The sequence below is a fragment of the Plectropomus leopardus genome, chromosome 4 (assembly GCF_026936395.1).
Source record: "Plectropomus leopardus strain MGB_pleo_1.0 chromosome 4, ASM2693639v1, whole genome shotgun sequence".
NCBI classification, from domain to species: domain Eukaryota; kingdom Metazoa; phylum Chordata; class Actinopteri; order Perciformes; family Serranidae; genus Plectropomus; species Plectropomus leopardus.
The window spans coordinates 24,446,872-24,473,905 of NC_142179.1; the positions used below are offsets into that span (position 1 = coordinate 24,446,872).

Genomic DNA, 27,034 nt, shown 5'->3' on the forward strand with positions numbered 1-27,034 from the left:
TTTGTCCTTCTCAGACAGATGATGCTGTCTTGGGTTATTGTTTCTCATACTTACTTGTGGAAAAGAGCTGGTACACACTTGATGTGCAATCTATCGCTCACAAACACACTCACATCTTTGGGCTTAAGCTCAAGGTTTAAACCAAAAAAACTCACAAACAGCTACAGCGGGTGTACTGTATAGACAAAACAACAACAACAAGCACTGAGGCAGACACCCCGAGCCGCTGACGTTGTTAGCAAAGAGCAGACAGTTACAAAGGTTCAGTGTGATGAAGGAAGTTAGACAAATGGAGGGAAAGGAGGGGAAATAGAGACAGCATGATGAAAAGGGAGGCTGGGAGGATTCTGCAATGGCATTCCTGATGCTCCCGATGCTCCCGTCCCGCTTCAAACTCTGCCCGTCGCCTGTCTTTCTGCCTGCCAGCCTGCCATCCTATCTGCCAGTTTAGCAGAGACAGAGAGGCAGCAAGAGGAGCAGAGATGAGCGCGGTGATGCCGGGGCGGCACGGGGGAAATCAGTGGGGCACAGGCGCTCCCAGTTAAAAGTGACATGACCTTTTGATTTTGTCACCTGTCACCAACTGCCATGTCTGACTCCGCACTGAGGAGTGCCTGCCATCCACCGCTGTTTTCCTGTGCCTCCGTCTCTCTGTCGCTCCATCTCTCTGAATGCCTCTCTGTCTTTTTCTGTCTCCTGCTCCCACTCGATCTCCTTTTCTCGTTCTCCTTTTCTTTTCCAGAGTTGCGGTTTTATAGGGAAAAAGTGGAGGTGTGACTTTCTGGAGGAGTTGAGGTATAATAGGCTGCGTTTCCTCTTTTCCTTCCAGCTTTCCTAATATTTACTCTGCTCTACCTGTGTTATGCGTGACTTTTAATGAGGGCAGATGTCAAGGCACAGTGTGTTTAGAGACACAGTTTTTTTTTTAGATGCAAAATCAGGGAGAAAATAGAATAGATAAAAATGGCAATGAAGTTTTGTTCTAGAAATGATACAACATTCCAATAAAATCAGTCATTATCACTGTCTTGGAAATAAACCCGATTCTTTTTACACTAATGAACAATATACTGCTGTCACACTGAGTGCTTCACAGTCAGAAAAGTAACGATTACACTACAACAAGCAGAACGACATGCATTTGAACAAATAGAAAAAGACAAAATTAGCAAAAAAAACCCTCAGTCAATATTTTTTTCTAAACAATGACTAAGTCTTATTGGGGAGGTTAAACTCTATATTTGTTGTTGTTTATGGAAATGCGATCTCACTCAGGATGTAGAGTGGGTTGAAAGTTGTCAGCTCGATCTGTTGGAGGCAAGTCAATGAGCGTAAAGTATCTCCAAGCCATTAAGGTCTTCTCTTCTGTAATGGGTTACCGAATCTAGTGGGTGAATCTATGTAATGGTTGAGGCATGGGATAAAGATGATGGTCCTCCAGTGTGACAAGGCCTAATTGCCCATCATCCTGTGGTAGAAAGAGACATCACCATGTTTCATATGTGCCCTCTACAACAGCCTGCTCTGAAATTAACACCTTCATAACATCTGGTCAGGGCCTTTCTGGGCCAACTGAACAGCAAGGAAGGATTTCTGTTGGGATGTGTCTCGGCTCCTTAATCTCAACGTGCATCGTATACACTCATGCAAGCAGGCATACACATGATTACAACACACTGCTATGAAAAGATACACATGTGTGTACACACGCCTTGCAGCCTTTTTCTCTTCCTGCAAAGCTGCCTGTCCTCTGGTTGACCGAGCCCAGCCTACTGGCAGCTTCCTTTGCAACAGGCTTGGGATGAATCAAAGCTCCAAATTGTCCCAGGTTTCAAAACAAGATAGAGATGGAGAGGGTCATGTCATTAGGAACTCCGCACAAATACAGAAAGACAGGACGGACCTCCAGGGATGGTATGTTATTAGCTCTGAATGTCAAAGTAGTATCTTACTCACACATATTCAAAAGTGTAAAAGGTCCTCTTCTTTGTTTGTTTCTTTGCTTCAGTGAGCATGTTACAGCATGGCACACAGGTCAGCAAACAGTGTTGAAGAGTCAGGGTTCATAGGTCAGAGTGCTACATGATAAGAGAGGAGGTCGGCGACCTTGCTGGTGCATCGCCTCCTTTAATCGCTGTTCTGAGGACGCTCCGACTGCTTAGCAGGTATTGGTCAAGGTTGGGGCGAGGGTAAAGGAGCGCTGATCCGAGATCTGTTTGCAAAGCAGCATGTAACCACACAACATTCAGTGACCCTGAGTGGTGAATTACAGCGAGTAGAGAACACTGCGTTTGTTTATTTGCTATAGAAGGGGCTATGGACTGCGGTTGCAGTGTAAAATCAGGCAAGGGTCCTCACATTGAACCCATCAGAAAAAGCAAGGCCTTTCAGTTCATTAGAAAGTCTGTACTCAAGCGTATACTTTTTTTCTCTCTCTCTCTCTCTCTTTCTTCCCCCACCCTATCCCCTATTCTTTCTCTCTCACCCTTCAGAGTGAGTTCAGCAGAGATTCCTTTGGCATTACCCTCACCCCAGACTGCTGGAAAGCCGCAGCACTCCGGATGCTGACCCTTGCTCAGCTCAGCACAATGCTTTAATTTGGTGTGTTGTTTAAAGTAATTAGAAAGCCTTTTTCCCTTGTTTTCTTTTCTATTCTTCTCTGTTCTCTGCCAAGTGCAAGAGGGAAACAGTGAGTCGCCCATGACTTCAGCTTGATAAAGACTCGGAAGAGGAATCCAGGGGAGCAGGAGAGGAAGCAAAGAACGCAGATACTGTACGCTCTTGCTGTACCCACTTCCCCCTGCACAGCACGCAGATTGGGAAAGTGTCTGAAAACAAACAGGGACAGGACTCGGGGGATACTTGTGTCTGAATGTGTGTGTACAGTATTTGCAAACAAAAATGCCTGAAAATAATGAATGCTTACACTAGCGCACATTACTTTAGCTGACTTAAGATAGTAATATCACGAATGAAGGATGCAGAGAGTTGACAATGGAGCGAGGAGAGAGGGTTCATCGCATTTACCAATCCTGAGGCGTTGAGATTGCAACGCCAAGACAAGAGAGACGATGATTGTCAGAGAATCTTCTTTGTGTCGCTCGTGCTGCTCTATACTGTGCAGCACAACTGTCACGGCGGCAAGAAAAGGAGCATTAATGGTGCTAATCTTTGACAATTAATCCCACTTTCATCGGATATATTGTTGCAAAGAATGTCTGCACACTCTCATGCATATGCACGCCTGTGTGTGCATACTCAGTGACTGGAAATACACACACATATTTCTCAGAAAGACACACACAGATAACTTTAATCTCCATGTACACACGCTGTATTTTCCCCACACACATAGAAGTAACACACAAACACACACCTGGAGTAACTCACACATACAAATGCCTATGTGTGTGAACATTTGCATGAGCTGTAGTCCAACACTTTGGTTGTGCCTGAATCATAACCTTGGAATAAAAGCAAACATAACAGACTACATCAGACAGCAGAACACCATTATAATAACACACACGGTTTTCAGTATTCATGCACCATGCAAACACCCACATATTCACTTATACGCCATATACACTACTGCTACCCCATTCTCTTGCACTGCACATTTGCCTCTGACTATCTCACAAACAGCCCCAACCAACTTTTCTACACAGCCTTTACTCGACAATAGCAGCACTGACCCTCAGCTCCACACAAATTAAGGCTGTGTGACTGTAAGAAGTACACAACGCACTCACTTAAAGCCTATGCTTATGTGCTCATGAGAGAGCTGACATTTAACTGAAAGAACGTCAGATATGAAACTTTTCAGCAGTGCTCTCATGGTTTAAAAACATGCCTTGCCTTTGTGATCTAATCAGCCTACTGTCCAAAGCTAATAAGACCTTTGAATTTAACCAAACACCCTAAAACAACACTGTGAAGGTAATGATAATGAAGCAACCTTCAGAAGCAAAAAAAAAGCCCTTCAGTTTTGACTGTAACTTGGCAAAGGAATTAAAAAGACGGGAGCAACAAGGCGACATGAAATTAAACTGAAGTGAGAAATTAAATAATGTGTAGGCAAAGGTTTTAAATGGTCCTGCTACCAATATAACAAAGCTGGGGACAAATGCAGTCCATATTCCTCGTCTAAAGGTGGAAGTACATTTTAATCAGAGTTACAGTGTTGTACACGAAGGAGACAACAGATGTTAAAAACTGAAACTAAAAGATCCTATGATAGTACAGTAATAAGTGTCCATATCTCCTCTTGTCTCTCAGCACAGGACAACTTTGTAGCACTGAGCAGAACAGTATTGTCATTTTAAAAAGCACTTTCCATAAGAGTATCAACAATATCAACATGTCTTAATGTTCCAACCAATTCCTGAGGTACTCAAGACACAATGGTCTCTTTCAAGGAGGAGAGAAAACCAATTCTGCATGAAGTGGGAGTTACATGTATTTACTCGTATGTGAAGTGAGTGGCACATTACGAGAATATGTAACCTTTGTTGCCTCCTTTTAATTAGGAAGTGCATGGGAAAAAAATATCATTAGGTCTGGATAAATACAAGCAGCAGGTGGGGGGACAAATCATCATGCAGGGTTTTGTCTTAAGGCATGTCATTTTTTTTGTCAAGCAATGTCGCCATCTACAGGCGAAGGAAAATATCCCCTGAAAGTCAAGTCTGTGTCATTCACAAATTTTAAAATAAAGATATATTTTGTCTGTGAACCTACCTTTAACTTATCATTTTAATGTCTATGTCCAGTTAAAATATTTTACATTTTAGTATGAGTACTGTATATCCACCAGGTCGCTATCAAGTAACAGCTTGTATCTGTCAGATAGGGGTGGACTTTTTCTGATTTAACTGTCAACTTTTTAAATGAGCAAATACGGACATAGAGGCTTATAAATAGAGAGGCTTAGCTCTGGAGACTCACCAAATAAATCTGCATTGTAAGTTACGTACAGTCCACTTCTAATTCCATTTTTACTATGTGTAATATTACAATTAGACTTTGCAATGAAATTTGGTTCATTATAATGACTGAATTTAATATATTTTCCAAATCCAATTCAATCTAACCCAAAGAATCCTTATGAAGGGATAAATATACACATATAGAAGGCGAGAGACTGCAAGAAAAATCTGAGGTCTGTTAACTGGTTATTTCCGACTGAGTCTTGGAAAAAGGCACTTATTAAAATTAATCAGTTCATTGTTCACGCTCACTCCATAGTCCGGCTCTCTCTCTCTCGTTTTCACTCTCTACTCTCCAAATGTGCCCGGCCATGATTAAAACATGTCTGTTTCTCCATGACATTGCTTTGACATCATTTAATTGGTATAAGAGATAAAAATAAATGAATTAAATAAATATACTACCAGGTAAGTGGCGTAACGTAGCTCAAGGTGACAGCCTATTATTTCTCCCTTTTCTTTGCCTCAAAGAAGGCAAAGTGAGAAATGTGAGATTGCACAGAGAATGCAACTCCTCAAGGGGCAGATGGAAAAAAAATTCACCTGAGAGATTTTTTTAAATTAAATTCCAATTTTGCTCAAAGTTTGTGCAATTTAATCAAAAGGTTTATTTTAAATTAGTTTGTAGTATGCTCATCTCACTGTTGTTTCTTTAAAAAAAAAAAGTGTGATTCTTTTTCCATTCATCTGCACATCTATACTGATCATAATCACCTGTCATGTCTTTGATATCACAAATATGTTTTGTCCAATACCAAAGAAAATAAATGTTATTAATATCGTAAATAAAACGAGTGCATAATATCTCTATGAAACAATGGTGTCTGAGATTTAACCCTGCATTGTGTGCGGAAAGAGGATTTTTCCAGTGAAATGACAGAAAGGCGGAGGGATTTTGAGAAGCTATGGGGGTTACTCACCACATCTTGCCTGGTATCCTTCCCCGATGCGATGAGGATGTAGTTCCAGGCCAACGGCAGTAGCAAAGCCAAAGGAATCATATAGAGTTCAAAGTTCCAAACAACGATGACAAACAGCTGAAGAGAGAGAAAAAGACAAAAAATGTCAGCAAAAGAACAGTGTGGGCGAAGAATGTATACATTCAAGACCCCATATTGACCCTCTTGAGGCAAACTCCTGAGAACGTACGCCGACCATATGTGCGATTGGAAACGACACGCATTCATATGCAGAATCATAACCACCATGGAACAAAGCGAAAAATAAAACTAGGCTTCAACAAAGGTACAGGCCTGGTGTCGGTGAGCCTTGGTTCAACACCCTGACCCTCAAGGCGTACTGGGCCTTCAGGCGAGGAGGAGGACGAGTACGAGCCGTCAGAGCCTCTTTCCTCCATGCCAATCATCCCAGATGCTGGGGTCATGTACCATTTTCAGTCGCAGCGCGTCAAAGCTGACCCTTCAATACTCAACCCCAAACCCCAGCAGCTGACCCCACACACCCCACACCCTGAGTCCCTAACCCTGTCACTCCAAGCCCCAATACCTTCTCTTCTACCCCAAAAGACTCTTATGCCCCATCTCTAACCTTCTCTGCACCCATCTGCCAAAACCATAACCTCTATACCTCCCCTCTCATCACCAAACAAGAAAAGTACCATTTGAAAATTAACCTTTCCTTTTGGCAGGGCTCTTTAGCTTCTGACAAGAGATTATTGAGGTGGATGAGAGAAGATGTCTGTGGGAAAGTAAAATTGCTAATGATAGAAGTCTATTTTATGGCAGCATTGTGTCAATTGTGAAAAGCGTTGTTGTCAAATGCTTCAAAAAGTTCAGCTGGAGGAAATGGCATATTTTGTGGGAATCAAAACAAATACAACAAAAGCCTATTTATCTTTTCTAATAATATTATGTATATGTATACAAAGATGTTTAACGATTGATAAGACCTCAGCAGCAATTATAACAAATGCTGAAAATGCAAACCATGACTAATACTTAATCTTTTCCAGCAAAACATCTTCATCAAAGTACAAGAAATCCATTATTTTAAATATGAGCAAAGCAGATTTGAAATTGATTACTCTGTGTATGAAAATGCATCCATGTTTAACAGTCAGTTTCTATGAGGAACTTTTGAGAGGTGAAATTGAGACTATTACTGTATGAAACAGATTTATTAAGTACCAATTGTGATCTATGCTGTTTTGCTGAAAAACAAAAGAGAATGCTTAATAATCAACAATCAAATTATTTTATTTCAGTGTGTGTGGAAAAGGATGGAGAGAGAGAGAGAGAGAGAAACAGTGAGGGAGAGGAGAATGAAAAACAAGCTCTTCATTGTGTTCACAGTCTAAGGTTAATGTGAATATGAGGTTCAACAGCCCCTCAAGAGTGTGTACACAGGTCTGCTATTACTATGGTGGAGCCAGTCGGACACTAAACTGCACCAACACGCACCTGACACACACACACACACACACTTGCACTGTGCCGTCAGTGTTTCATTTTCCTTTCACGCACGCACATACACATATATATATATACACACACACACACAGATAAATTTGAATATCAACGCAAACAACTTTCACAAAAACAACACAATTAAAAAATTCTCTCAACTTTTCCCCTTTTCACGTAAAAAAAGTCTGAAAGTCTCCAATTCAAACTTTTAAACAGAACTATAACTTCATGTAAAATTAACAAAAAGACACAGAGTATAAAAAGTTAAAAAAGAGACATAAATTAAACATTAGAAATGTCCAGCACATTTGCATAATGCTCACAGCTAAATTTATTTTTCAAATAAACCTGAATGGCCTTGGTACGACAAGCAAATCTCCCAAAAGGACTGAAATCTTTCCGTCTCTCTCAGGCTCAACTTCACTTTTTCACTTACAAAGAGTCTTTCTCTAATACAGCTGTGTGGGAGAATGGAAAAAAAACAACAACTATTCAATAATTCATATTTGTATACTAATAAGAAACACAACCATTTCCCTTCATACATCAGAAAAAGCTGTTAGGACTGTGTAAGCTCAGCAACAGAAACTGCAGACAAACAACACAAGCTCACACACACGCGTCTTCTCCACAAAATGTAACCACTCTAAAATTATCCATATTCCTACAAATTATAATAATTTACAAATCTGTAACACTGATAAACACTGAAATAATATGCAACTAAACAATGTGCAATAAAGGTGCAGAAACATGTCTTCAAACAAACAAAGGAGCTCACTTGTTTTAAACCTATTCTGGTAGAAGCTATAAATACCTGCACACTTTCAAAAACCTTCATGCAGATACACACAGAGCTCCTTTCAAGCACGCTGCTATAAATACACTGTACAGTAGGCATATACTGTACAGTAAATGTATTTTCTGGATTTCTAATTGCTCATGGTACCATTATCACACAACGGACAAATGAATTGCTCCTCACTGTCCTGATGTTTATATGAAACCTTGAAACCCTCTTTTATGTTTAAAAAAATCCTGCCTTCTTCTCCATTTGCCTGAGGTTGTTTAACCTGTCGTCCCCCTTCATTCCTCCTCCATTTGGTTATAGTAGCTAAGGGCGAAGTTTTGACTGGCAGCTAGAGGAACCGGACACCCTGGCTCAGCAGTGGCCAGCCCTGCCCCGTCTCCGTGCCCCCCGGCTGGGTAATAGGGGCCCTGCAGTGCCTGGACCTTTCCACCAGGACTGGGCGATCACAGCCACCCCCCGTTGCTTGCTACACCAGATAGCAGGCTCTTCGCCTGGGGAAGAGGGATTGGGAAGAAGCCTGCTGTGGATGTCAGTGACCAGAGGAAGGCGGAGGCAAAAAAACAACGATGAAAACATGCTGGACTGAAGGGGAAAAAGAAAGTGAAAATGCTAAATGAAGTTCCAGATTTAGTCTATGGGAATAATTTGGAGATGACTCTGTGCAGTCAGAGACACATAATGTAGTGACTGGTGACGGTTCATAGTGGATATCTTAAAACGCACAGAGGGAAGCTCAGCATGCTGAACTCTTGCCTTTCTGTTTAATACTGCTGAAATCTTACCTGTGTGGTAATGTAAAAAATAGATTAATCTAAACACTATCATTTTTTTGTTTTTCTCTGTATATTTGCTTCTGAATTATTCAAATTATATAAACTCTCTAATTAAGTCTTGAGAGCATGTGAATAAATGTGTAATTTGTTGCAAAAAAAAGAGGTAGAGCATTTTGTAGCTTTTTTTTCCTCCTCATACTAACACCGCAAGACATAATATCTTTAATTATCTAAAGTAGCAATAAATATCCATTTGAGTTAGTTTAGTTATTTTATCTGTAGTGGACATTTGCAGCGTATTAAATTTAAACAGAAAATGTATTTTGTTATAAAAATCTATCATCATATCTTTTCAAAATGATTTGTCCTTCAACAAGTCTTTTGTGGAATGCACTGAAATTTCTAAAAACACAACTACTCACTTGTCATAAAACAAAGTAAAAGAATATTTTTATTGTCAAATCTGCTAAACCATTTCAAATATAGTTAAAGGCTACATTTGAACTGGGCAAACTTCACATCTAAGCACAAGGTAAAATTCAAATGTGACGTTTAATTAAAATAGACAATCACAAACATGAACAAAGCAAAATCACGACAGCATAATTTGTAATATTTTGGCTAAAATATCAATACACAAAATCAGTAAATTAAGTTATTTTGACAAGTCTCTGTAGTTGAATTTCATTACAGTTATAACCTTTGATGCTTTCTCTTAATATTAAGAAAAAAAATAGAGAAGTCAAAATGATTTATTCAAGCACTCAGTGCGGCACGTTGAGAGTTGTATCTTGCATTATTTGTTTCAAAACACAACCCGCGTCCTTACGGCTCCGAGCCGCGGCACTGTGGGAGGGTAATATTCAGTACTTTGGCTTACATTAACCACACACCAGGCTAACTTTCCCCCTGCTCTGTCTCAGTGGAGTGAAACTGAAGTTTGGATTTCAGAGTTCCCCTTTATCTCTCTTACATCAATTTCCATGCTGGCACTAAGTGTTGCCAGATAGCAACTAGAAGTCCTGTTAAGTTCGAGGGAACGAGAGAGGGAGGGAGACTGTGTCCTGTTTGTGAAGGGACCTACCCATCATTCAGTGGTGCTAGACTGCCCCCTGCTGTACTTCTGCAGAACAGAGATCTAGAGCACAATTAATGCTGTTCATCGGATAAAAAGCAGCCCGAATGACTAAGCCCAATGTGTCAAAGCCAGTCATTTTGTTATAACATGAAAAATTAAAACAAAGCATCCACCATTTTATGGCCACAGTAATGAAACCGCACACGGGTACCTGTGAGAAGTAAGGATGCTGAGTCCCTGACGTCTCAACAAAAGGCCTCACATATTTTCTGTTGAGTCTCTATCTCTGGTGATTAAACTCTGACTTGGTATTCTCTGTTAGTCATGCCACTATATTTCAACTATCATTCATTTTGCAAATCAGGAGAGCAGTAAAATGTGAAAGTATATCTTTCAAAGCTGTCCCTTGCTGTGGGCAAAGACGAACTCCCGACTTTAAAACTTTTAAAAGTTAGACAGGTTCTTTGAAGAGGAGTCAAAGGAGCAATTTAAAGAGACCTGGAGTGGTGTGTACCTCTGACTGCTATGGCGTCTCTGCACTGTGTGTGCGTGTATGTGTATCAAACTGCCAGATAGACATGTGCAAACACACACACACACACACACACACACACACACACACACACACACACACACACTCCAATAGTTGCTTCTGTACCTGTCTTTGCTTTTTTTCCCTTTTTTATTTCAGCAGGGTGAATTTTTATCTAAATGCAAAGCAGGTGATAGGTGCTCCAGTTTCCTCTAGAAGTAGCTCCCTTGTCTGGGCTCTCTTCCTGATAAGAGTCCTACTTTGCCTGACATAAAAGAGCCCGGTATCATTTCCCCTGCCTCCCCAACAACCCCCAGCTCGCTGCCCTCGCCCTTCCCCGAGCTTCACAAAGCTGCCTCTATTTGCTCCCAATTCAGGGCCCAATTGCAGATAAAGTTACAGCAAATTTGTTTGGAGGAAGAGCTGCTGAGGCCTGCGGTCCCTGGGGCAATAACAGCCTTGTCTTGCAGGGGCCGTGGGGAGAGCTGGCAGCAGCAGGAGAACAGAACCCAACACCGCTCAGCCCCACAATGGCCTCAGCTCTCTGGGAGAGAAGGCAAAGGGAGAGGAGGGGAGGAAGAGATAAAGAGGAACAGGGATGGATGGACAGATAGAAGGGAGAGACACTCGGCTTGCAGGTGTGGAGAGAGGAAGCAGACGCTTAACCCCGAGACAGGGAGACGGAGACACCAAGACCCACCCACCCACGCACACACACACACACACACACACACACACACACACACACACACACAGACAGACACAGACACCACCCATCATGCAGGACAGGAGGTAACTCCAGTCCCGTCCATTGTGCCAACGCCTCAGGCAAAGCTGCCACGGTGGCTGATTCACTGTCGGGATGGGTGGGTGACAGCAGTGTGGGTGTGAGAGAGAGAAAGGCTGCATGTGAGACTATGCGAAATCTCTCTTTCTCTCACATGCGCACAAAACACACACAACATACACACTAATCACAGCTGGCACTAATGGGCGATGTGTACATGCGGCTGGCATTTCAGACTTGGGCAGAAGGAGAGTAAGAGACCATGAAGAAAATTTTGAGTGTTTTTATGGAGGGAATGTTGTAAAGTGAAACAGTATGACAACTGCATTTTGATGTACTATTGCATTCACAAAATACCACAAATAAATGAACACGCCAACGACAACCCCCCCTTTACTGAGCAGTTAAGAAGTTTGCACATTTGTATTTGTAAGTTTAGAGGTTGAATTGCCCACAACTCCGCCTCTACAGCTACAGCCGTGTTGGAAAGTTAAGTGTAACATCTGTCTAGAAAGACAGCCAGACAGAAACACACGTGCACATGTGAACAGACACACATGCCCATAATCACACACAGGCGTACACCTTCATGAACGCACCACCTTGGCCAGATGGCCCCCCATAAAAACCCACTTAAAGAGATGAGCGAAGTGATTAAGAGGCCTCTCAAAGTGAGGGAGAAATGAGAGAGGGATGAAGAAATGGAAGGAAAGGGAGGGAGTACCTGTGTAGAGGAGAGGCCCTAAATACTCTGATGCTTTTAGCTAAGTGCACACTCCTACAATAACAGACTCCCAAAAGAGCGAGAGAGGCGGGGGGGCACAATGACACCTAAATTTCAGACTTTCTATAAACTATAAAACGCTTCGTCCTTGGCCTAGATACATCCTTTATCGTCTTCTGAATACTTTGAATTTAAGTGAATACAATGAGAATATGAATAGTCGGCACTGTTACTCAGAAATGGATGTACTATACCCTGTGTTTTCAAAAAGGGTGAAGAGCTATACAAGGTATGTGTACATGTGTGTGCTGACATGGAGGCTGCACGATCCAAGGTTGCATCCTCCACTCTCTATTCACCATGTAGATTGGCAATTCTGAGGTGGCCTTGTTTTCTGTGAATTCCTTGACATTTTTTGTCTGACATTTTCATTTATTTCAAAAAGATAAGGGGGGCTCACGCCCAGTTCAAGCTTACATGAGAGAAAATGCAAACATACGCGCACGTGCCGGGCTCACTTGTGAGCGCGCTTACACACACACAGGGAAAATGTTAACTGATCAATACAACGTCTCTTCTGACCCATGTCTTGTGATGACACTGTGACCTGCTGTACAAACACACACACACATGCAGCCTCTGCAGAGATGGAACTGGTGTCAGACAGCCAAATGCTGCTAATGTCTAATGTCTGCTGTGGAGACACTTAGTGCCCCCATGGTAAAGGGCTGGGGCGGGGCGGGTCCACCTGTCCTGTAGCTACTTAAGTCAGGACACTAAACCAGACAGGATTAAATGCCTGCTCTGTCATCTTTAGGGTAGGAACCTCCATGCAGCCACTCACCGCCCTGCAGGAGAATGTCTTTTACTGATAGCTCTGCTGTCCAATTACACTTCACCTTTTAATACCAGACACAGATGACAGGAGGAGGGGGGAGAGAGAGAGAGAGGATGAAGAGGAGGCTGATGGGAGAAGAGAGAAACAAGCTGCCATTTCCACTGTCTTCAGCAACAGCTTGTCACACTTCAATAGATTATAGCTGCATTTTCTAAGTATTTCAATGTCTGAGGGTCTCATTTAATACAGTGTTTAAGCAGCAACACTAACTCTCCACTCATTCCCACCAACTGAGTGCCAAAACAGACATTTGCCATGTATATGGTATGTGTGCTTGTACATTAAATACAAAGCCAGAGAAGAGACTTAATAGAGACTATCATATCAAGATATCTGAGTGTGAGAGTAACAGTCTGTAGTGGTGCGTTATACTGTGTGAATGTACTTAAATGTGCTTGAGACATCAACAACCCCTCATGTTAGAGTGTGCAATTACCAGTGAAGGATCCATACTTTGTTAGCAGAAATGGTCCTACAGCCTCTGTGAACATGTTGCTCTCCTGCTGCATGTGCGCAGATGTTAACTGGCATAGAAAGTGTAATCGGTAAAATATACGACTATTGTTAGTCTATTTATAATTATACTGATTCATCAATCTGAGTGGGGTTCATTTATTCCCATTTTAAAAAGTGTGAGGTAAGTAATCTGATAAAATAGAAGACCCAACTTCATTTAGGTATATTTCTGAGGTTGTCTTTCCTCTACATTGAATTTAAATACACAAAATTAATAATGATGCAGTTCATTGATCTTCGTGGCAATGGAGTAATTGTACACAAAAAGACAAAAAAAAACAAACTAATGTCTTGTTTGAGCTTTTGTGCACGTTTGTATGTGATGTGCAATCATTTATGGTAGTGTACATGTATGTGTGAGTGCACCTCTACATACTATAAAAGCACAGATGCTCCTCTGTGGAGAGTCCCATTCGAAGCAGCTGTTGATGTAGCAGCCTGTGTTGATCAGGAACATGATGCAGCGTCTGACTCTGTTGAAGTTGCGCAACAGCAGCTAAAAAAAGAGACAAAAACAAAACAAGTGAATGCTTAAAACACATGAGTGCGTCAGTCTGATGTTATGCATGTTGTCTTTTATTTTATAGTTTGGTATGACAATAATTTATTTAACTACAACCCCAATTCCAAAAAAATTGGGATACTGTGTAAAACGTACATGAAAACAGAATGAAAAACCTTTGCGTCATACAGTGAGGGAAGTGTGTATTTTACATGTCAACATTTTTCCATTACACATTTCCAATGCAGCTATTCACATGAAATTTAGAACAGACATTGGTATTAACTTAATAAGACTGCACAGATAAAAAAAAAATGTGATTCAATCCATAAACATTAAGTGCAATAAAGTGGATTGATAAGGGGCAAGTATTATTAGTATTTAACGATGGAAATTCGATACTTAGAGAAGCATTTATTTGCAATACCAGCTTCAAGAAACTAATTTTATCAAAAGATAAGGTAAACGTGCAAAAATATTATCACAAACATGAGCAAAGCTATTAAAGCCCACCTCTAGACTAGACATGTATAAGGACATGGCGTTAAAGAGGTCAATTTTCCCTCCTTTATGTTTATTTATGGTGTGAATTCACCACAATCAAGTTAGTAAATGTGTTACTTCATATAATTAGCACCTTAGTTAAAATAACAGTACGTCTAAATATGGTCGGCTCAAACTCCACTGTATCTCATTTTGCTGTCACTTTGGAAAGTTAACTGGAGCATTAAGTTTTACAACTTGAGATTTGCAGCTTTGACCTTACTTTGGCTGTAATATTACAACATTACGGCGCTGAGGACACCATTAGGACATTGGTGTGCTTTCCGTCTTTGGATCGCTATATATGGATGTGGATCAGCATTCAGGAGAAACGGCCGCTTTAAGTGTGACAAGCTGACTCACAATGTTTCTTTAACTCTACGGTCCCAGTGATAAAGTTAAGTACAATAATAACAATTTCCAGCACAGTCCCTGGATTCGCCTCCCTGAGGGTTCTCCGCGCATTTTGGCCAGATATGAGAGAGAACTGGCTAACTGCTGTCCTCCCCACGGGTTGCCAACCATTCAGGGAATAGCATAACAGCAGCGCAGGACGCCAACCACCCAATCAGGTCACCACCAGGAGAAAGTGCTCCCAAAGGACAAACTGTCTCTGCAGATCGCTGTTCAAAAAATTCTAGGCCATTATTTTACTCTTTGGAAAATTGTGTGTGTGAGTTTGAATGTGTATAATGTGGGTTTACAGTACGTGTTTGTTGCAATACAGTAAAGTCTATTGTCTGTGTGCGTGTGTGTGTGTTTCCGGGTGGATTTGCATGTGGTTAGGGGTGGCTTGGCTGCTTTGATGCTAGATGAGAGGAGGATTCCTCCTTCTCTATGTATAATTATGTGAAGCTTTTTGTTGCCAAACTGAGGATGACTGTATGGTGTCCTGCTGGGGACACACAGACCCTGAGGACAGGCAAGACTGTGAATCATCCATTTCCACGTTCCTCAGCGCATGCACTTGATGTACATGCTGTACTCTTCTTGGCTCATTATTGCTATAACTGCCTTGATAAGAATATTTCATTTTTTATGAATTATTTCAAAGAGTGCCTTGAGTTATTCCTTCATAACGCTTAGAAAAGTGGTGAAGTCATTTATTAAGTCAAATGTCATAATTACAATTAAATGGTTTTGTTTGGCAGGCGGCTTATGTGTTTTTTTTCCTTCATTTTTGGTGTGTGTATGTGTGCACACTAAGCAGCAAGCAACAGCAGGGGAGCTGCTCCCACACAAAAGAGCCCTCACGGGGCAATCCTTCTAAAGCAGCCAGTGACATCATCATTGCGAGACGCTGACATGGGTCATCTCTGTGAGTCAGAGGTGAAATGGAGATGAAAAAAGATTCTGCACTTGGGAGAAAAAGTGGAGAGTGGGCCGAGGCAGAGAGCAACAGAGAAAGCTGAAACACGAAGGAAAGAAGGGAATAGATGGAGGGCTGACAAAAGCGTGGCATGGGAGCTGGTGTGTGTGTGTGTGTGTGTGTGTGTGTGTGTGTGGTGTGCTCGGCTGTGCGTGGCGCAGCATTGACTGCTGAGCCCAAACGGTCACTCATATGACATGTCTGATGTGGGCCAGCCCCTACTATTCAGCCCTTTGTGGTGCCGCCACACTGAGCGGCGTGACAATGAAGTGCAAAGCAGCAGTGGCAAAGAGGGCCAACTATAAGGATGGCCAATCTACTTATGCACCCCAGAGCTGACAGCTTGACATTTCTATTCACCACTCAGAGTGGATGCGAGGGGGGGGGGTGAGAGAAGGGAGAGAGGAGGGAAGAGAGAGGGAAAAAAAAAAAAGAAACGAAATTCTGTTTTTCCTTCAATCATCCTGTTGTATCTTGCCCACACAGTTGTGGTGGTTTACAAGATGCCACTCTGCAGGCTTGTTGGTTTCGCTTCAGACAGTTAAGCAGAATAGGGGGTACAGTGGTGGACACAGATAAAAATGAGGCGGAGTGGTGGGAGATAAGTGTTGGCTGCTGATGTACCTGTTTGGACACTCTGGGCTCCTCCTCGATATACTTCTGCTCAATGGGAATCAGCGTCCTCAGACCAGCTTTCACCTGGAGGATGGAGTGAGCACACACAGCGTCACAAGCAGCAAACGGTGAGAGTGAAATCACACTTGAGATTGACCAATACGATGACAATTAATTAGTAAGGAACTATATTCTTTTTAGAATTTTTACGGTTATTCAACGCATTGTGTAATGATACTGGCAGCACATGCGTAGAGCGTGCCCCATGTCAGAGGCTAGAGAGAGCGGGAGAGAGAGCTGTAAGATGGCCGCTATAGGACACACACAGCGATGGTGAATGGGCGAACAAAGGCTGTTGAGAGGGAGTCTTCGATAATTAAAGCCAAAACGAGGACGAGGGACAAGGGACGAGGGATGAGATGGAAGCGAGGGAGGGGGGGACAAACAGAATAAAGACAACAGCAGCGTAGAGGGGGGGATGCTGGAGAGAACAAGAGAGGGATGGAGAGAGAGGATAATGGGGGGTGGGGGGCACAACGAAGAAAAAAATCAAGGAGGAGAATCAAAAAAGCTAAAGAAAGACTTACAGCATTAAAAATCACGTCTATTTCGAGAAAGATGACCCCTTTTGTTGGCCCTGTCAGCTCCTTGCTTTTCAAGGCGTAGGCTTTGCGTTCTCCATTTTGGATCTGTGGGAGAGGGACATGACAGGCGTCTGTCTGGCAATACCCGGCTGAATCGGCTCCCCGGGCCACCTTTGAACCCCAGCTGCTGGCGCTGACAGGGAACCCAAAACAACTGTGGCAACTCTGACAAGTACCTGTTCATTACCCACTGCAGCTCGGCTCTGTCAAACAGAAATTAACTATCCTGGGGAATCATACTGTACAGCAGAGCATGGATATATTAGGCACACAGTACTTTCACCGGCTATCTATATTTTTTCAAATATAACAGACACTCTTCTGTCTCTTTTTTACTATAAATCGCATTGTTCCATCTCTCCATCAGCATCATTTTCACACCATCTCTCATCCCCTCTCTTTCCTTCTTCTCACCCATCAATCTCTTCTTTTTTCTTAGCCTCTCTTCCGTTTTTGCTCCTTCCTGTCATCTCTCTCTCTCTTTGAGAAATAATAACAGTCTCATCTGTGGAGTTGCAAAAATAACCTCTGCTTTTTATATCTTCCACTGTGTGTTTTCATTCCTTCCGTTCCTCTATGTTCTCTCTATTATCCCCAGAGGAAAAGAAAAAAGAAACACAAACACAGAATATCTGCCTTTGACTCACATTTAGTAAAGGAATAGCCACTTTTCCCAGGAAGTCGGCACTTCTGTCTCGGTCCTCGTCGTAAACAGTGACCTCAAGCACTGAGTGGATGTCCTTCACATTACTGGACCACACACAAAGACAATGACATATAACTTGAAATATGGGTTACAAACTGAGACAGTGTAATTGCGATCACATCTTCCAAAAGCTTCTTTAAATGTTTTAGACTCACTGAGAACAATTTAATGCTACATGAGCCATAACATACGCTTTATATCTAAAAACCCTTTACTACATTTACATAAATGTTTAAAAATCACCATTAACATGCTTTATGTGACACTGCACACCATTACTGCATGAGCTAAGTAGAACTAAAGTGTGACGCTCAGACGTGTCATCTTTTAAAAACTAGGCTAGCGAGAAGATAGCTCATGTTATGTATAGAAAGGAGGCTATGAGAAAGATGTGCACTCAAAGAATGGCTAAATTAACCCGTCCCAGCTCTGGGAATTCACAAGTTTCTACTTTAGAATGGAATTGTATTGTATATGTGAGAAAAATTATGCAGAGTTAAACCTGCATTAACATTTAACTATAGCCTCAGTGCAACTATATAAAAGTAAAAAATACATTTTTTTGGATGAGGAAAAATTAGATTAGCCTTGCTTTTCTCTTATGTCTTTCTGGATTTGCTGTATGCATACAACACATTTTAAAACACTACTGAATAAGCAGTTGTATGAACAATGATTGTGGATATTTTTTAAGTTAGAAGTTCATTCATAAAAAAGCTATTTTACACTATAAACTGTGAGGAATACAGTGCTCAGAATTAATTGAAAAAACACACAAAAATGTTGAGTGTTATGGATTAAAAAAATAATTATTATATTTATGTTCTTTTTTTCCATGACACTGTTGCTCTGGCTTTACTAGTTTTTCATTCAAAGGTACATATCAGTTTGATATATATATGTAAATATTGTTATTTCTGCAGTAAATACAAACTTTGCATGACATGGGGGTTTTGCAAAAGCCACTCACAAAGTGAAGACCTTGTTCCATTCTGGGTTGAGGTTTTTGTAGACAGTGTGCGTCTGCAGCCGATCGTTACTCAGCTCCACCACACAGAATGGGTCACTCTTACCTGCGGAGCAAAAAGAAAAAAAAGGCATATAGCAATGACCTTCTTAGTAAAAAGAAAGACATAAACACAGTAGACACTACACTTTTGTTAGCTTGAGGTTTCAAGGAAAGCAAGAATCTCAAGTAATCCCAACAGCTTTTGTGTATCTCCAGTCCCTCATATTTTTAAGACAGATAATACATAGCATCCTCCCCTTATACCACATGACACCTCCAATACGCTGGACTTATCAGAGCTGTAATAATATGATTCTTTCATTTTTTAGCCATGATGCCACATATATTATGAAACAGTATATCAGGGGAACAACTGCAAGCCGTTTCTATCAACACCCTAGGAACATGGACAACTAGAAGATAAGCTCCAGGACAACTTTGCCCTGGGCAGTAACAAAGAGGGGGTGGGAGAGTGAAAAAGGAGAGAGAAGACTTTGAGAATGGATGGTGTGGAGAACACAGACGGCGATGTGGCTCTGAAGGCCACAGAAGTTCAAAGTAGGAGATAAAGACAGCCGAGCAGGGGTGTGAGAAACATGGCTGGTCCGTGATTAGCGATTCCGAGCGAGCGGCGAGAGGTGGCGAAAAAATGAGGAAAAGCGAGAGCAACATGAGAATTAAATGATGAAGGAATGACAGAAAACATTTCCTTGTCATACTTTCTGCTTTGTTCTATTGACAGCGATGTAAATTAAGGAACACAGTGAAAAGGTTTTGGGATATTAAAATTGAAACTTCAATTTCTTATTTTAGTTTGAAGTTTTATACACTGGCAGCAATACTAGTTTCATTATTATAACACAATTGAAAGTGTTATAGTAATAACGACATTTTAAAGAAATAACAAAACATATATCCAAATGCAGATTTATCTGAAAGAATAAATCATTTAAAAAAAACATCAAGGATAACATATGAAATAATTTAAGTGGCCTGTCGCTGCCAAAAGATAAAACTTTACTACACTGTGTAAGAACTTTAAAGACCCTTAGATGTTATAAAACACATATGATATATGGTTCACTATAAATCATATTCATTAATGCTAATTCATTCCAACAAAACTTTCAATTCAGAATTTACTACGGTTATGTAACTGGGTAGAGAGAGGCTGTGAGAGACCGCGAGAGGAGAAATAAACATAATCACAGAGTTTTTTCCTCCTCCTGAGAATAGCATACTGTACTATAATAATCAAAACCAGTAATGTCCTATATATTCTCCATTTGTTTACTAACATCTCACATTTCAATTTCTTTGTACACAGAAAGGAGTGAGACCAGCTCCCCATGCCTGCCAGCCCACCTCCCTTCGATTGCCTCAAAATGAACTAAAAAACACAACAAAACTCTTAATTCTGGCTTTGATCATTATTTTTTATTAAAACTGTTGGGAGCCGTTGCGCTGTTTGTTCAAGCTTATCACTTGAAAAGACTGGGTCAGGAAGTTAAAAAAAAATATTTCCCATGGCAAATAGTGAGTGTTGAAATATTAGGAAAGCAACAATGTTGCATAATAAGACTTATAATAAAGTTGGGATTGAGTCCCCGTCGCCACATTTCTATTTGTGCTTCTGCATGTCCGTCTGTGTGTGTGTGTGTGTGTGTGTGTGTGTGTGTGTGTGTGTGTGTCATTGATTGGTGTGATTTTCTTCAAATGTTGTGACAAGGGCAGGACATTTAGTGGGTGTGCAAAGTAAATGTCACCATGATCAATGCTGAGCCGTAGGTGTTGCCTTTCATATCTGTTTGTGGGGCTCTATTGATGTAGCGTGTTTGAAGTGGATATTGACAGCTCTGACTCCTACAATAGAAAACAAGATACATTAAAATAGACGAAAGACAATGGACTTAACAGCCTACCTCTCTCTCTTTGTTAGCCATATAAATTGCTGTGTGTGGTATTAAAATGCAAATTCCTCCTAGAACCCATCATGAATATACACAAAAAAAATATTTTAAAACCGCAAACAAGTAAAAAGAATACATTTTGGAAGCAGTTTTCATTTAATATTTAGTGAATATTTGAAATCTTCCTTAATCATCCGGAGCCTCCATAGCATAAACGATTATAATGTTGTTCCCACATATCAAGTCTGATTAAATTTAAATGCAATCATCCAAATTAAGACATGGAAATTATTTTCTGCACACCCCTGTCCCTCCCCCATTTTCTCTCAAATATTCTGTTTTTAATGACATGGCAGGCTGTGTTGCCGCAGAGGGCCAGTTGTCATTGGTGATGAACTTTCACCTTATTGGCCGCCAGCACCAGAGGCGGCTGTCTTAACCAATTACACGCTCAGGTTTGAGCGCCACTCAGAGATCATCCAGGTAATGTCCGAGCAAAGCTCCTCCCCCCTGGGTCCCGTCTCAGTGGCGCTGGCAGAGGGTTTGCAGCGAGGAACAGGCTCAAACTCATTTCAGTGTGCCCTAAGATAAGTGTGGAGGATGAATACAGTACGGAGACGAGGGAGCGTGCTGTAATTGCCTCGCAGGAAGCTTAGAGTTAGTGAGGAGTTTGAGGTTGGAGAGGGAGCGCACACTCTCATGTTCCTGTATAATCACAATTAATTATGATTCAGACTTTAAAATGTAAATTGTATTTTTTTGTTGCATTTATTTTTCATCACATTTAATAGGCTATACAAGATAACCTACAGTATTCCTCTGCGTGTCAAGTGATGCAGTGGAAAATGTACACTTTACTTTACTGACAGGTTTTGTTTTGATATTGAGCTAGAAAAGAATGAAGTCTACACGTGCTACGGTGCTGCCGCTGGAAGCGCATGTGTGAATGTGTGTCCATGTGTGTGTTTCTATTGAAATGTTCTAACAGTATAGCATCCACTCAGAGGGACAAGAGCTGGCAGACAAAAGGGATTGTTGGTTTTAGAGACTATTTTCAGTTATCCTACTCGGGCTGGAGAGGAGCTACTCCACAAAAACACTTCAATTAGAGAGAGAGATGGCCAGAGAGGGGGGGCGGAGGGAAAAAGATGGGCGAAGAGACAGACAGTGTGAATGGGAGAGAGATAGTGAACTCTTTCTCTCTCACTGACCTCTCTCTCTCTCTCTCTCTCTCTCTCTCTCTCTGCGTCTGTCTGTCTGTCTGTCCGTCTGTTTCTCTCTCACCTTGCTCCTGACCCTCTCTTGGTCTGGGCTGTTAAAATAGGGTGTTCATGTGGTGAGGGCTCTTATGTGGCTCTTACAGAGCTATTGTTTCTGCCAGTGACACACACACACACACACACACACACACACACACACACACACACACACACACACACACACACACAGTGTCAGACTCAAAGCAGGAATAAGCCATCTAGAGACAAACTCTTTGCCTGTTGGTTATCTGTATCAGTTTACCTTCTGCATTTTTTTCCATTTATTTCATTTATAAGGACAACACATTCATTCATTCATTCATTTCTGTACACGTGTAGGGTTAGACTGGCCTAAAGAAATGGTTTTCTGGGGAACAAAAGAAAAAAATAATTTCATTGCTTGCAATAAAGTATAAATTCAATAAGGTTACAAATTTGACTGCCTTAGTTAAAGATCTCTTGGGCTAGAGCCCAAAGTCATGCATAAAATCTGCATGTGAAACCAAAACTTATGAATTGTTTTTTGCAAATATATAAAGAGCCCCATTACTGACTGCAACTGATAGTTGTTTTCATCAGACTAATCTGTATTATTCTGATTATTTTCTCGATTAATCGATAAGTTGTTTGTTTTATTAAATGTCAGAAAATGGTGAAAAATGTCGAGCTGCGTTTCCAAAAGTCAAGATGACATCCTCAAATGTAAAAGATATTCAGTTTATGATCATAGAGGAATACAGAAGACAGAAAACACTTACATTTAAGAAGATGCAAATTTTTACTTTTTTTTCAAACCAATTAAACCTTTAGTGATTAAATTAATAGTCAGCTAATCAATTAATCATTGCATCTCTCATCCCATGGGGAAACATCTTCAGCTGAATTCTGTTTTTAGCATGTAAAATCACACATATGGCAGGTAATTATTTATACGTACATGTGGTGAAAAATATTTTAAATATAAACTTTCTTGGTCTCTTAGTCTTTGTCAGTGTAATTTAAAAAAAACATGTTTGTTGTATGTTTTCAAATCTGAATTGAACCCTTTTTCTCCTGTTGTTCTTTGTTCAGTCTTGGTAGCTTCCATGTGAAGTGTTAGCCCTGGTTGGCAACACAAGACACACTGCACTTTAACTGTGCAGTAAGCCTGTAGAAATAATTTCAAATCACCACAGGCTGTAGAGGCATTACCCTGAAATCAAACATGTTCTCTATGACCACATCAAACTGTTCAGAGGCAAAGTGAAAGGCAAACAAACAGCCACTAGACATTATATTTCCACAGTTTTACTCTTTTGGGGTGTTTTTTTTTTTTTTTGGGATGGATCCATGAGGCTCAGACTGAATGATGAGCTCTACAACGAGGTCACGGAGCAAATTTGTGCTCCGAGTGAAATACAAGAGCCAGAGAGCCATTAGCCCTGCACTCCGGCTGCTCCGGTCGCTCCACGCAATAACCCAAATCAACCAGCTCCACTCTGTATTGGCTAATGGGACTGTGGCTGTTTCAAATGGAGAAAAACTCTAGACTCTCTCTCAAACACACACACAGACACACACACTTCCTTCTCTCTCTACTAGATAATACAGAGTGAAAAACTAGGCCTGTCCACTGTAGACCTAATTAAAAGTAAGAATTAATGGAGAATGGCGGATTCAGAGAGAGCAAGCAGCAAAAGAGCGGGAGGAGGAAGGAGGAGGGGGGAGAGAGATTTGTTGGTTCAAATATGTACTTTTTCTCTATTATTCAAATGAGCAGCCTGCATCTTTTTCAAAAAAAAAAAAAAAATGCAGAGACAAATTTAGCGTCCTGCACAAAGTAGACTTTAACTCTCTCTGAGGATTCTCGCACAGGATCATCCCTTAAACCAACATTACACCATGACTTTATCTTTGGCGAGATTTATGGCAGATTGCTGGTGGAGGAAAATGTGCCATGGAAATTTTTCAATGTGCAGAACTCGAGCAAAAGTTATTTAAGAAATACTCCTGTTATTGATAGTATAACTATTATTATCAGATGCTCTGTAATGCTCACTCTGATAGTAAAGTATCAAGAGAAATTGCAAAACAGCAGCAAAAATGGAGGCCTATTTATCAGATTATTTTTAAGTGAATTAATATATGAGCATGAATACAAAAATGAGGAGACTAACTTTTAATCATGTATATGCGAACTACGGAAATTATAGTCCTTTTGTTTGGAGTTAAGGTCATTGCCTTACCTGTGACATCTGCTGCCATCAGTCCCTCAGCCCTGATGACCTTTACCTGCACCACACCGACATCTTTCAGGTTGTGGAATGACCTCCACAGGCTCTGAAACATCACAAAAACAGGGGTGAGAGGTCAAAGAGGACGCCAAATTAGCATTGAAGAGAAAGGCAGGTCAATAGCCTGACATTTCATTAAAAGAGGAAAGGGTAGAAAATGTCCTTTAACAGTTCTTATTTGAAAATGTAGGGCTGGCATTTATAGTCGAGTCTAACAGAGGACAAATGGCCAGATTTAATTCATGGAATAGCTCTGCTTGCCTGTTTCAATTTTTCTTGACTTGGTACTTTTTTTTTTAAGATAAAATGGAACCTCACCAGTTTTGGTACAAAAGATTATCCATGCAGAAATTCATGTAAAAGGTTACAGTTTCAGTGTCCATGTGAGTTTGTTGGGCTCGGCATGGTATTGGATGTTAGCTGGTGCTGCTGTATTAGGTCATTATAACCGTACAGTTGTTGTATTGACCAGAAGAAGAGTGTCTTTGCACTCCACGGATGGTTCTTTAGTGTTGCATCTAACCTACATAACGTAAAGGACAACAATAGAAAGTTTGCTGATTTAACTTTGAATTTATTCTTTACTCGGCTTTCAAATATCACTTGTTTAAAACGGTTGGCCAACTTACATTCCTATAGTTGTTAGATACTAGATATTTTTTTTTTTTTTTGCTAGTACTCAAGTACTCGAATAGCTACTGATTGACTGACAGTACTCAAAGCTACTGATTGCTATCGGGGAAAACAAAGGCATTGTCCTCTTCCCGTTTTGGTTGTGCAATGTAAAATGCACTTCCTTTGCATCACAGAATGCATCATTTACTGGGAGATCATACTAGGTGGCAGACAGAACTGCACAGTGAAAGCGAGGCTTATACGGATCCAATCAAAACACTGACGTTATTATTCTACAGCTTGTGAATCAATATTTAACACTGCCCACTATTACAATTAAAGTTAGTTTTTTTTTGTTTTATTTTTATTTTTCCACTAACTTTTTTACAGTCAAAATCAATAAGTTAGTCACTTAGTCGGTTACAGAGGAAAGAGTTCCCCCCTGTGTTTTAGAGGAAAGCGACTACTACCACAGTGTTTTGTATACTGACTATGAGGAGAGGTGTGTCAGTCTTCAAATGTTATGGCAAAAAAAGTTTGCATGGGATTTGGGCACCTTTTCACCATGCCTAATGTGAACAAAATGCAAAATGCAAAATTTTGAATGCAGTTTTAACACATTTTAATGTGTATTATTGTATGAATTGTCAGGTTTTTTATCCAAACGCTGATGTGCTCCCTTGTACGCACTGTCGGTCTGAATAATTTAATAGAAGAATGCAGGCAGGTGTTTACTTTTTTTAGTTAGCCACTGAATTGCTTTCTCACAGTGGTTGTAAAAAAAAAAAAAAAGATGTTGAAAGCGAATGTTTGTGTAAAAAGCATCCCTTATATCAGCCAAAGAACTGACAAAAGTGGAAAGAAAGCACTATGAAATAAGTCCTACTCTTACATCAATTGAAAATCTGCACATGTGCAATATATACTGCATATGCAAAATAGGGTTGAGCGACACAGCTAAAATTACATATCATGATATTTTTGATCAAACACTTAGATATTGATATTGCAGTGATATTGTAGGGTTGTCAATTGGTTCTTTCACAGTCATATTTTTGATAAATGATCATCAGTAATTAAAATACAATGACTGTGGGTAAAGACAAATAAAAGAACTAGAAGAGTGTGATTAGTCAGAAAATGACATCATTTTACTGTGATGTAGACTTTCAAAGCAGGCAAAGGCTACGCTTACATTATTATGATATCAAAACTCAAGACCATATCTAGTCTCATATCAGAAATATATTGCCCGTCAATAACACAAAATAGGAATGTAAAGAAAAACACTGCAACAAATTGCAGCACTTATGCACGATTTGTATGAGATGTACCTGTACAGGGCTCACAGTCTACTGCCTAAACTTCTGCTTGTATGTTTGTTTGCCTTATAGAGAGACAGAGCAGGAGAGTATTAGGCTGATAATATGATAATAGAGATATTGTGGTGAGTAGACAAATACAGTGAAGCCTATCTGGCAGTGATATCATAGTTATCAGGCAAACACACACTGACCTCCACACACACTGTCCACACAATATACAAACAAAAGAGGGGGAGGGGGTGACACAGTAAAACTCATGATAGATAAATACACAAACTGTAAAACAAGGAGTCAAGCACACAAACTTACACACACACACACACTCACACTCACACTCTCCCCGCTGATATTTTTCTTTTCTCCTTCTTGCATGCTCACACCTCATAAAGACACATACATAGTCAAGAGATGTCACATGGCCCTGTGATCCTCTGAAATTAGAAGGAAAATACTGTATGTACAAGGTTTTAATAACCAGGAGAACGAATGATGACTGTGTTAAAACTGGTCTGTAAATCTGCGGGATAAAGGGAGACCTTTGGAGATCCAACAGCTGGGCCATGAGGCATGGGCATATACTGACAGAAACGTGCACAATCATAAACTCCTGCTTTTGTTCACGCCCAAATACTCAGGTATAAACACATGCATAGAAAACCTACACTGAGGCCAAATTGAGTAGCATGTCGGCGTGTCTTAAAAGCAAAGTGGAAATGCACTTCACTTCAATT

At 40.6% G+C, this 27,034-nt stretch overlaps 1 protein-coding gene across 8 annotated transcripts in view; it reads right to left on the reverse strand.

Annotated features, from left to right (window-relative positions):
• mctp1a (multiple C2 domains, transmembrane 1a) overlaps window positions 1–27,034 on the reverse strand; it is a 162,823-nt gene that overhangs the window by 40,042 nt on the left and 95,747 nt on the right. For all 8 annotated transcript variants that reach the window (XR_015776463.1, XM_088076899.1, XM_088076897.1 and 5 more), the window contains 7 exons: window positions 24,316–24,409; window positions 18,883–18,985; window positions 17,854–17,956; window positions 17,150–17,251; window positions 16,572–16,646; window positions 13,910–14,029; window positions 5,909–6,025 (listed from right to left, as the gene is read on the reverse strand). Coding sequence is in view for 7 of the 8 variants with exons in the window: in XM_088076899.1 (XP_087933025.1) it covers window positions 5,909–6,025; window positions 13,910–14,029; window positions 16,572–16,646; window positions 17,150–17,251; window positions 17,854–17,956; window positions 18,883–18,985; window positions 24,316–24,409 (714 nt within the window). In the remaining variant the exon portion in view is untranslated. The remainder of the gene's footprint in view (window positions 1–5,908; window positions 6,026–13,909; window positions 14,030–16,571; window positions 16,647–17,149; window positions 17,252–17,853; window positions 17,957–18,882; window positions 18,986–24,315; window positions 24,410–27,034) is intronic.